General features: G+C 30.6%; 1 protein-coding gene across 1 annotated transcript in view; it reads right to left on the bottom strand.

Moving 5' to 3' along the window:
- Positions 1 to 227: 227 nt before the first annotated feature.
- LOC111624753 (neurogenic locus notch homolog protein 1-like) overlaps positions 228 to 11,957 on the bottom strand; it is a 19,703-nt gene continuing 7,973 nt past the window's right edge. Inside the window, exons 3-11 of the mRNA XM_023367692.1 lie at positions 4,381 to 4,638; positions 4,044 to 4,310; positions 2,982 to 3,131; positions 1,526 to 1,672; positions 1,315 to 1,461; positions 1,018 to 1,176; positions 914 to 955; positions 681 to 818; positions 228 to 620 (exon numbers count right to left, since the gene is read on the bottom strand). Coding sequence (XP_023223460.1) covers positions 466 to 620; positions 681 to 818; positions 914 to 955; positions 1,018 to 1,176; positions 1,315 to 1,461; positions 1,526 to 1,672; positions 2,982 to 3,131; positions 4,044 to 4,310; positions 4,381 to 4,638 — 1,463 coding nt within the window. The 3' untranslated portion in view covers positions 228 to 465. The remainder of the gene's footprint in view (positions 621 to 680; positions 819 to 913; positions 956 to 1,017; positions 1,177 to 1,314; positions 1,462 to 1,525; positions 1,673 to 2,981; positions 3,132 to 4,043; positions 4,311 to 4,380; positions 4,639 to 11,957) is intronic.

Genomic DNA, 11,957 nt, shown 5'->3' with positions numbered 1-11,957 from the left:
ACGACAATTTTAGATTTATGCGAAATCAGTTTCCATTCGATTTTTATTGATATGTGTTTATCTTAAGATATAAGTGAAAAATAAATATACTCCATAAATGTTAGAATATGAGAAATAAATATCTATTATTACCTCATATACGAATTTATCACTTTTTTTCGTTACACAATACGATAATAGAAATTAAATATAATCGGGAAAATGGTGTATATAAACTTTCATATTGTTAGCGTGACAAATTAACAAATTTTAATTTATATCTAAAATGTTTAATTATAGAATTTGTTTTTATAGAATCTGAACTACAAAGTGACAACATACTAAGAATTAATCTTAACGCTCGAAAAGTTTTTCGTGTCCATTGCTATCTTAAAATAATTGATTTTAAATTAAAATTAAAATAGAGAATAAAATTCATAAATGCCAATATATTAATATAATGTATTTGCTTCAGTTAAAGGTTATCTACAACTTGATACATCTTCCAGAGGGATCAACTGTTTCTCCTTCTGTACATTTACATTCATAACCTTTTTGCAAACTTGCAACTTTTACACATTTAACGGATAGCAGTGTACTTTCTTTATAACCGAGTTCTCCATGCTCGCAAACATTCAAATCTGTAATGTAGATTACATGTATTCACTTATAGAAACGTTCTTGTTTTAAAGTTAATTTACCTGTGCAAGTTTCATTCGAATTTTTTCTTTGCTTTGGGCGACAATGACACGAAAACGAATTACTTTTCGTTGAAACAATACAAATTGCATTTTCCTTTAAGCACTTTTCGTATCCTACGTTTCCTTTCTGACACGGATCTTAATACATAAATGATATTATTGTTCATATATACAATACATGTCTATATACAGTATAATCAAACAATATTGTATTAATAGAGTTTAGTACATACCATTATCGCTAATTATATTAATTTCGTTATTCTTCTTATTACCTAAAAATATTGAAATTCCTAATTAAAATAAATTTGTAAAATTGATATTTGTATAAGTTTACCATGATACTTCTTCAGACATCGACCACTTCGATCCGTAGCGTAATTCTCCGGACAAACACAAAAGTATCTCTTATACCTGCTGACATCCCGCACGCAAACTGCATTTTTGATATTACATTCTAAGAAACCGACTTCCCCTTCGTCACATTCGGTAATTTCTAATAAATTACAAATTATTATTTTTAAAACATTCTGTTAAGATATTTAATCGCCTTGTCCATCCGGTTGTCAAACCGATAGAACCAAGACAACTGCAAAATTAGTGTATATAAGGTCTACAGATACAAAGCACATACCATTACATTTTCCTATTTTAGACTTCTTATATCCTGGTCTACATTCACATTGATAACCAATTTCGTTATCAAAATTATGTAAACACACTGCATCTCTCCTGTTGCAATCACTAAAGCCTTGGTGTCCTTCGTAGCATATCTTGGTATCTGAGTTAAAATTTTAATCTTAAACTGTTCCTGATTGAAAACAGGATTTTTATAATTGACTTACCTATACATCTTCCGTAATTATTTGGAGCATATTCGAGTGAACATTTGCATTCGAACCCATTTGATATAGAACTATTTAGTTTGCATTCAGCATTTAAGAGGTTGCATATCTCATGCCCTTTTTCTCCTTTCTCACACGCATTTCTTTCTAAACATTGATAATAAAAAGTTTTAGAATATTTTATTCTTCTCCATAATTTACATTTAGTTCATTAATTAAGAATATTTGAACTAAATTATTTCTTTTTATCACAAATTGTTTTAGTTATTTTTCGAAGTTACTCTAATAATATGCCGATAAAACGCAATAATTCTTTTCTTATTTATCTTATGTATAATGATTATTATGTAATATAAACAAGAAAAACAATTAGAATATAATTTAAATTATGTATTTTAAAGTATGTTGAATCATTATATTCGTTTATTGATAAAAGTAATTTATATCTATAAATGAGAATGTTTGTTTGTTTGTTCGCTATACAATGTTTCTATAAACTTGTTATTTTCGAGAAAAATCATTCCAGGTAGTTATAGGCTTTCTAATAATGTTTTTAAAATTGATTTTATTACATATACTTTTGAAATTTACGGTTAATAACTCCGGATGTAACAATTACCGCGAGTACTTTATAAACAAGAGAGAAGAGGGCGTATCAATCTAGTTATTTATAAATAAATATCTTCTTAGGATAATTAAAAATACAACTTGCTAGAAGTGAAATAGTGAATCGAATTCATCTTATTATCGATCATCTGTTAACTCAAAGAAGAAAAATTATGTACTTAAAACTTTCTTAGTACGATTCGTACAAACGGTATAAAAATAGAACTGAGAAGATAACTATAGTTTGTATGTAGCATTATATCTCAATATAATCAGTGTTGAAATATATCTTCTCTTATAAGCTTTGTTAATTGGAGAAAAGGAAAGAAAAAGAGAGAGCAGAAGAATGTACAAGCAATTCTTTCTTACTGTACGCATTTTTATTCGAAACGTATCTAGTTATATAGTTAGTAAAAATATTTGTACAGCATTATAAAAATAAAAAGAAACATCAGAAAAAGGTTGATAGGTTCACGTTCAACACGAGGTGAATCTGTCTAAATGATGACTCTCGGAAAAACTTCTGGTGGAATTGCTCATATTTACTTGTTAGACACATGAAAAAAACAAGAAAACATGGATGCAAATTTTGATGCCAATCCGTTTATTACTTACAGCTCCATGGTGTATTTTAATCGCAATGAATTGTAATAAATTTATCAATCAATCCGTCAAAAACACTAATCAATTATAATAAAATGGTTTCTTTGTAGACTTTACAGCAATATTAAAATCGAAATAGCTAAAAGATATTATAACTTAAAATATTACATATTGTAAATTGAATTTAAATTGAAATGAAACTAATTTATTTTCTAATTTAAGTAATATACGAAACACTATTTCTTACTTTTACAAATTCCATTTTCCAGTACAGTCTCTGGCGGACATTCGCACGTATATCTGCTGCCTGATTTAGCAAATCTGTCGTTTTTGCAAATAGCGTTCTTTTGAGAACACACCTGAAATCCTTTTCTATTTATGGCACACATGTCAATTTCTGTATATAATAAATTAATTCGAAATACTTCCCCTAAAAGGAGTTAGATAGATGACCGGCATGACTCTATTGCTAACAGGAGAAGTATGATTTACAGGGGCAAGATAGTATTGAGATGGAGAACATATATTTTAAATTAAATAAAATTAAAAAATATGATTAAATAATTAATTTTGAAAAGAAATATAGTAATTTGGGTGTGTAGTAAACACATAGGGTTATTGACAACACAAGAAATGTATGAATTGATAATGAAAAATTTAATGAAATTCATCTGATTATCCATGCATATTTTAAGTACTAGAAGTGTAAAGTCCTTTTGTTTTTCATTTATACATTATTTAAAGTAAGTTGTATTCTAGAAAGTTATCAAATTTTATTATAGAATAAAAAACAAGAAAATAAAACACGGTAATTCGACTTTACGATGAAAACAAAAAAGAATTTCTCGATATTAAACTATAAAAAAAAAAGGAAAATCGATTTGTCGGAAATAATAATAGTGAGAAATTTTTAGAAAACAAAAAAAAACCANTCTTCTTGTAAAGTTGTAATTATTTTAATTATTTTTATTTCCAAACTGATTTTAACCAGTTCTATAGTAAGGTAACATTCCAATAGACAATATGCAAAGCTTTTTTTTCAGTTTACAGCAGTATTTATTACACAAAATTTAAGTAAAGCTTAACATGCCGATCTTCCCCGGTCTCCCCTATATATTGAGTCTAATATACTTTTAATATATTTGTTCTCAATAAACTTAAAATATGCATATTATATGAAATATTATATATTTTGTAATCTATACGTATATTTTAATTATTATATTTTATGTATTATATGTATATTCTAATTATTTTAAATTTAATTTTATTGCAAGAGAGAAAGTAAATTGTAATTTATATAGCATACTAATACAAGCACGTAACGAGTAGTCAAATTCGGAATAATTAGTATTACAGTGGCATCCTACTCTTCCACTTCCTGTCATTTCGCAATGGGCACCATACGCGAGGCAATAATCCTCGGCTGATTTTCCAGAAATTCTTTTTACTTTGCACCAGTTGACATACTCACACCTGTTTCCAGTGAAGTAAGGAGTGCACAAACACGTCGAATTTCTATTTTCGTTAAACATGCAAGTTCCGCCGTTTCTACATGGCCAGGTTGTGCATGGATCTAATTAGAAACAAAAACTTAACAGTGATCTTATTTCACAATTTTTGCATACAATACTTTAGATACTCACTAATGCACGTTCCACTTTCATAATCGAAATATCTATGAGGGTTATAACAATGGCAATTTAGACTATCGTCATTCAAACATTTCGCATCCCCTCTTTCGCAGTAATCTTCGCCGGAAAGTCCGTCTTGATGATGAATTTTACAAAAATTTACTTTTTCGCAATTTTCACCCCAGAACTCAATTGGACATTTACAAATTTGTCTGCCTGCTCTAAGAGTGCAGTTTCCTCCATTTAGGCAGTTTTTCCAACAGTTGTTTCCTGTTATTAATAACACGTATATTCAAATAAAGTATTTAAAATTAATACATTAAAAAAGATGAATAAATTATGAAATATTTGAATCAGAAACACCACAAAATTTTCGTATAAGAAATTTAAATTATACATACGATTTTATATTAAAAACTGCCTTTACTTAAATGATATTTATTTCATTCAAGTGAAACAATTAGTGTTTCTCACACTAAATATACCTAAAAGCATAAAAGTATTGGTTTACAAAATCTGAAATTATATTATAATTATTTTAATCGATGATGTCTATATTACACATTAACCTTCTTTACAAAATATTTTTTTATGTAAAATTGCTGTAACTATAATACACATATAAGTCACGAATTTTATGTGTATTAATGTTAATAAAAAACCATGCGAGGCTATTTATGTGTTTTCCATTTAGAAAAATTTGTGATATTGAATCTAATATTGTTCTATGAATAAAAACAAATTTTAGTTATATTAACAGTGATTTATTCGTCTACTGTAGATTTTATATCCTCAAAGTTAATCCACAAAAATATAAATTGTGTTGAAGAATATAATAAATTTATACCATCATCATTTTTTATACAAATTGATAAAACCATTATAAAATGTATTTTCTACAGTACTTATAACGACAAATTCTATTCGACNACAAAATTTTCGTATAAGAAATTTAAATTATACATACGATTTTATATTAAAAACTGCCTTCACTTAAATGATATTTATTTCATTCAAGTGAAACAATTAGTGTTTCTCACACTAAATATACCTAAAAGCATAAAAGTATTGGTTTACAAAATCTGAAATTATATTATAATTATTTTAATCGATGATGTCTATATTACACATTAACCTTCTTTACAAAATATTTTTTTATGTAAAATTGCTGTAACTATAATACACATATAAGTCACGAATTTTATGTGTATTAATGTTAATAAAAAACCATGCGAGGCTATTTATGTGTTTTCCATTTAGAAAAATTTGTGATATTGAATCTAATATTGTTCTATGAATAAAAACAAATTTTAGTTATATTAACAGTGATTTATTCGTCTACTGTAGATTTTATATCCTCAAAGTTAATCCACAAAAATATAAATTGTGTTGAAGAATATAATAAATTTATACCATCATCATTTTTTATACAAATTGATAAAACCATTATAAAATGTATTTTCTACAGTACTTATAACGACAAATTCTATTTGACTAAATTAGTGTTTTTATTTATTATTATTTTATATATTCACTCCTCACTTAATGACCTACCGCTTTTATGATTTTCGTTCCGGAAAAAAACTCTCCAATTTTAGTAAAACAAGCAGCAGTTTGTTAGTGGAAAAAACGGAAGAAAAGGGAAATTCTCATCTCAATTCTAGGTGAGAAAAGATTACAAGATAATTACAAAAATTAAAGTCTAAAAGTAAAAAGCGAAAATCCAGAAAACTACAAATAAAGAAAAAAAACTGACTTATGACTTTAAAAACAGCAAAGAATTCAGTGCACTTTATGAGTCAAATTTTAAACCCAGAGTAAATGTAGAAACAATGAAATATGATAATTAATAGATTTAACATGCTGTGACAGTACTTTAATGAACGAGCAATTATTCATTTTGACGTCGTCACAATGCTGGGCTGCAATATTCTATCCTATTTTTCATTTATTTCACTTATATTATAAGCAGGATAAATTCAAAATAAGTATAAAACAAGTATTGAAATCTGTTATAACTTGTATATATTCAGTAAATTTTATTAAAAATGAATTAAATTTGTTTTCTGTTATTAACATTTTTACATTCTTTGATACTTGAAAAAGATGTGACACCTCGACTTTTACAGCAACTGTAATGACATCTCTCATTCTCGTCGTTTGTTTTTATTGCTAACATTTCAAAATTCACAATATATTCCAAACTTTCATATAAATCGAAAACACGACATTAATTTTAATGTCATATTTCAACAATGTTCTCGATGTAACAATTTCGAATTGTTGCAATTGTTGAAGCGAAAAAGAGAAGTTTGGAAAGTATTCGTTCGCGATTTTCCAGTGAAAAAATGAAGAAAGAGAGGTAAATTTAATCAAAAGTAATGTTTACCAATGACATTTCTTTGATATTTATTTGAAATTTCATCAATTTAGTTATAATAGAAGTGATGGCGCTGAACCCAACGGTCAGCAAAATCGGAATTATTGGATTGATAATGTAAGTTATTCAATTTCATTAATCAACTTAGAAATTAATTTTTTGATTAAATGTGAATTAACAGGTCTTTACTCGATTTTCAAATATGCATTAAGAGTAACAAATATTATAATCTTAACTTTCCTTAGGATTTCTGTGATTTGCCTCTCAATGAGTGTTTCTCTGTTTACAATAGAGATTCGCAATTTCAGGTGAACAAACCCAAGACCCAAGACGATTTAAACAGTTTTTCAAAAGTATATTTTGTAAACTGTTGCCCTGTTGTTGCGTAAAAGGAGAAACTTCCGATTCACCGGTAACACTCGAGTTTCTTTGATTTTCCCTGTTTTCAATTAACGAACTTTGCAACTAAAATATTTTATAATTGTAGAAGTGCGAATCGGAGGATTTTCAATCTGGACTTCAACGTCTAAACAATACAAAAGAGAAGTACAAATTTCAAAAAATTGGTGAAGGATCTTTTGGCACAGTCTATGTGGGTCGGTCTAAAAGTTCCGACAAAGCAATCGCTGTCAAAGCCATCAAGAAACGAGGGTGTTTCATAAAGCAGGTATGCATTGAGCCTTGTTTTCGATATTCTTTCTATGTAAAAACGACATGTCTGTAACGAGGTTGGTAGAATCCAAGAATGTACTACTTTATTTTATCTTTGAAGTGTGTACACCTGAGTGAAAAAAACACAGTTCATTTATATAATAATGTTGTTAATACTTTTCAAAAATCTTCTATAAACAACTAATACATAATATATTAATTTCGTATTTCGTATATATTAATTATACTTTTTTATTTACAGGGATTCGATATTCTCAAAGAAGGAACTGCTTGGCGCCGCGTATCCAGTCATCCTCACATTGTCACTTTTATTGGTATTTTCGAAACTGCTATCAGGTAAGCTTTAGTTTTTTGATATTGCTGATTGGTCTTATCTTATGTGTTTCGGGTAATAAACTATTCGTGTTTTTTAGTCACTGTTTCGTCTGTGATTATGTGAATGGAGAGAATTTGACCGACTTCTTGGAAATAAATGGAATATTATCGGAAACCCAAGCTAAAACGATCGGTGCACANACGTATCATTTTTTGTCGTCGGCCATGACACCCGGGCCAATGAGAGGAGTGCGTTCACATTTTGACAGGTTAGTAAAAGCCGCTCGTATAACATGGTGTCATGGTCAGTTGTGCGCTTGAGACCGCCAAATTCAAATTATGGTGCCTATGTCATTTTGTACGTATATGTCATTTTGTCCGTATTTCCCCTACTTTCATACGTAGATATGACACAAACCAAAAAGCAATATGAATCACCTTCACTAGTCGTTCAACACAAGGCTTTCACTAAAACAAACTTTTGGAAGTGAAGCGAAATTCGATTTATTTTAATTTCAAATTTTATTCGTTATAAATAAAGCGTAATTAATTACTAATGGTTTTCGCCCGTTTTGATTATGTTAGTGTCAGACTATTAGCTCATCCGCATCTTAAATGCATTTTTATAAATAATATGTAATTAGGAATCGCTAAATGACTTATGAATGAAAGAAGGGTTATCGAAAGAAAATCTTATAAAAATATACGAGTAAAACGAGCAATTATTTATTGTAATATGGTCACGATGCCGGGCTGCGATTTTTAATCATAGTTTTAATTTATTTTATTTAAAATACATACTTTTTACCCAAACGGAAGTATTATGCTTTTATATGTCATACTTTTCCTTCAAAAAAGAGTCGTACCGGCCATCTATCTAACTCCGTTCTGAAAATTATGGAGAGAGAAACAGACAATCGGACAGACGTCCGACGGTGGGAATTTATAGGTCTACAATTTTTTAAAATTGCAGGCCAATTAGCTATATAAATTTATGCTTAGTATTTAAACCAAGTCTGTTTTAATCAAGAGTTCAGTTTAAAAATTTCTTAAAGTTTCAAATGCATAAAATAAATTGCATTAGCAGTGTTAAAATTGCAGTGTAAAAATGCAATAAACATTTAATTACCAAAGTGCAGTTTGTACATAAACAGAACTTAGTAACATCACAATATACTCTTCGAAACCTCTTATGGAGACTTTTTTGTTTTAAAAGACGTGTAAAATAAACGGAAAATAAGACAAGGAATTAATTTTAAAAAACAATAAAAAAATTAAATAATAAGATACATTGATACGAAAAAATGTAGAGAAAAATACGTACAATTTTGATTACTTAACTCTTTTCAATTGACGATGACAATCCCCAGGACGTTAACAAGAACTTTTTATGACCGCCTTTCAATTGCACCTTTTTATATCAATACTTTCGCAGCAGACTTTGCCAAATGGCATGTATTCGCATACTTTAAATTAATCGGCTTTAAATGTTGTAATATTTTACTGTTTTTAAAACAGCTTTTTTTATGTAGAGTTTTCTGAACATGTTATAACATTCTCTTTGGTTATATTACAACCATGTCCAATGCAATACAAAAACTAAAGGGACTGTCTATAACCTAATCTAATTGACGTCACGTGTTTCTCCAATCTCGTACTTTGCTTTCCCCTCGTTTCACCAATACAATTATCATTTTCCTTACGTATACTACTTTGTTTATACACCACAGCCGACGCGACGTTCTTTTGTTAAGCCGTCTATTTCCTGCAGTGGTCACTATTCAATAAACCAATCTACAAAACTCTATATTTCGTTTATATACACTACTTGCCATTAAAATTGCTACACCAAAAAGGTAACACGCGACATACGTTAAATTTGCAAGACAGATAGAACAAGCTGTGATATGCAAGTGACTAGGTTTTCAACGCATTCCTGCAAAGCATGCAGTGGTAGTGACACCTACAATGTGTATAAAAGAAGAGATTGAACAGCAAGTTTCTTATACAAATGTTGCATTTCAACGCTGTTTTCTGGTAAGGACTTTGTTGCTATGCCTCGTGTAAGAAGGAGAAATGCCTACCAGCACGTGTCTGATTTTGATCGAGATCGAATTGTAGCCTACCGGGATTGCGGTTTATCGTACTGCAGTATTGCTGCTCGCGTTGGTCGTAATCCCATGACTGTAAGGAGAATATGAAATCAATGGGTTCAGGACAGTCATACAGAACGCCGTGCAGAATCTCAGCTGACCCCATCACCAATAGCCGAAAAGACAGACATCTTATCTGCATAGCCTTAACGGATCATACAGCCACGTCACGAACCCTTAGTCAAGAAATGGGACGTTTGCAAGACAACAAGTGTCTGCACGAACAGTTGGAAGACTTTTGCAGCAGTATGGACTGTCAGCACGGCGACCATGGCTTCGGCTATCCTTGATGCTGCATCACAGGTAGGAGCTTCTCCAATGGTGTGATCAATGACAAACCTGGACGCAGGAATGGCGTCACATCGTCTTTTCAGACGAATCCCGTTTCTGTTTAGAGCAACACGATGGCCGAATCCGTGTCCGACGGCATCGTGGAGAACGGACACCTCTGGAGCATGCATTCGACATCATCATACTGGCCCATCACCTGGAGTGATGGGGTACTATTAAATACACGTCTTGATCACCTCTTGTTCGCATTTCATGCACTTTGAACAGCAGCCGTTACATTTCTGATGTGTTAAGGCCTGTGGCTCTACCCTATCTTCGAGGCCTCTGTAACGCTACGTTTCAGCAAGACAATGCACGACCACATGTTCCTGATTGTCCTGACCTTTTTTGATACAGAACATGTTCGACTGTCCCTTGGCCAGCACGTTCTCATGATTTCTCATCAATTGAAAATGTCTGGTCCAAGGTTGACGATCAACTGGCACGCCACCACTCGCCAGTCACCACGTTTGATAACCTGTGGCATAGTGCTGAAGCTGCATGAACTGCCGTACCATACATGCTATCCAATCCCTGTTCGACCTCACGTCCAGGCGGATAAGTGCTGTTATTGCTGCCAGAGGTGACTGCTCTAGGTATTGATTTCTCAAGATTTATACCTCTAAATTTGCTGAATATTTAATTACTTGTTCTTCCCACTATGATGTGTGTGTCTAATAAATATCAATCTGTTATTTGCATTCCTTCCTGGTGTAGCAATTTTAATATCCAGTAGTGTATTTGCACTACACTGTGCATCCCATTTTAATAATTCGATGAGCAAAATAACCTGTTTTTCTTATGAATGAGCCGTAATTGTTTTGATAGATCATTTTTATAATTTTTGCTGATTATATTTTCATATTCTATAATAAGTAAAAAATGTAAATTAAAACGAAGTTACCAAGGTAGAGTTTCCTTTAGACCTTTTCTTCTTCTAAAACAATGAAAACGATTAAGTTCCTGGTTTAATGAATAAGTTGTAGAAACGGAAATCGGTCGCTAAGAAAGAAATGGTACAATGTAAATGAATTAATGGACCAATTTTGTATCTTTACGTGTTGATATGTAGCATGCTGATTTAAAGTAAGTGATGATAATTTTGTCGAGCTCGATGCTAAGTTTCCTTCAAGTTTTATCTAAAAACTTTCTGGATGTTCCAATATATTTTATGTAATGTTTGGTATATTTACGGACTGATTTTATATACAGGACACAATTATAAATCGTTTAGTGATTTCCAGGAAGCCAACAGATTAAGTCAGCTATTTCAGCAACCTTTATGAAAACTGGAGCGATGTCAAACATAGTAGTTTATTCTGGATCCTCAACAGCTAAACAATAATTGTGTTGTAATATATTTTACTATACCTAATAATGATAAGCTAATCAATTTTTTGATATTTTCAGTTTCCCGTGTTTCCTACTCGATGACGTTAAGAGGAGTTTTTGCATGCCCTTTACAGGTTCAAACTGGTAGTGAGTAACAAGACCTCATATATTCTGGAAAGATTATCAATGTGAATTACTAGGTTTCGTCGACAGGAGTCGCATCTGATCCACCAGGGCGGAAAGCTGGCATCTTCATTGCCCCGTCCAGCATTTTTAATTATTTATAAGTAGGAATAGGAATTTATTATAAAAAATATATTCGTGGAAAAATGGAAAGAATATTAAATTATCAAAAGAAGACAACTTCCCAAAATACATTCAAATCGTATATATACTCGTAAACATTA

This window comes from Centruroides sculpturatus, unplaced genomic scaffold (genome assembly GCF_000671375.1).
Source record: "Centruroides sculpturatus isolate CEXI.00-Female unplaced genomic scaffold, Cexi_2.0 scaffold197, whole genome shotgun sequence".
NCBI classification, from domain to species: Eukaryota; Metazoa; Arthropoda; class Arachnida; order Scorpiones; family Buthidae; genus Centruroides; species Centruroides sculpturatus.
The sequence above is the reverse complement of the archived record's forward strand: the minus strand, read 5'-3'. Positions and strand labels throughout refer to the sequence as shown.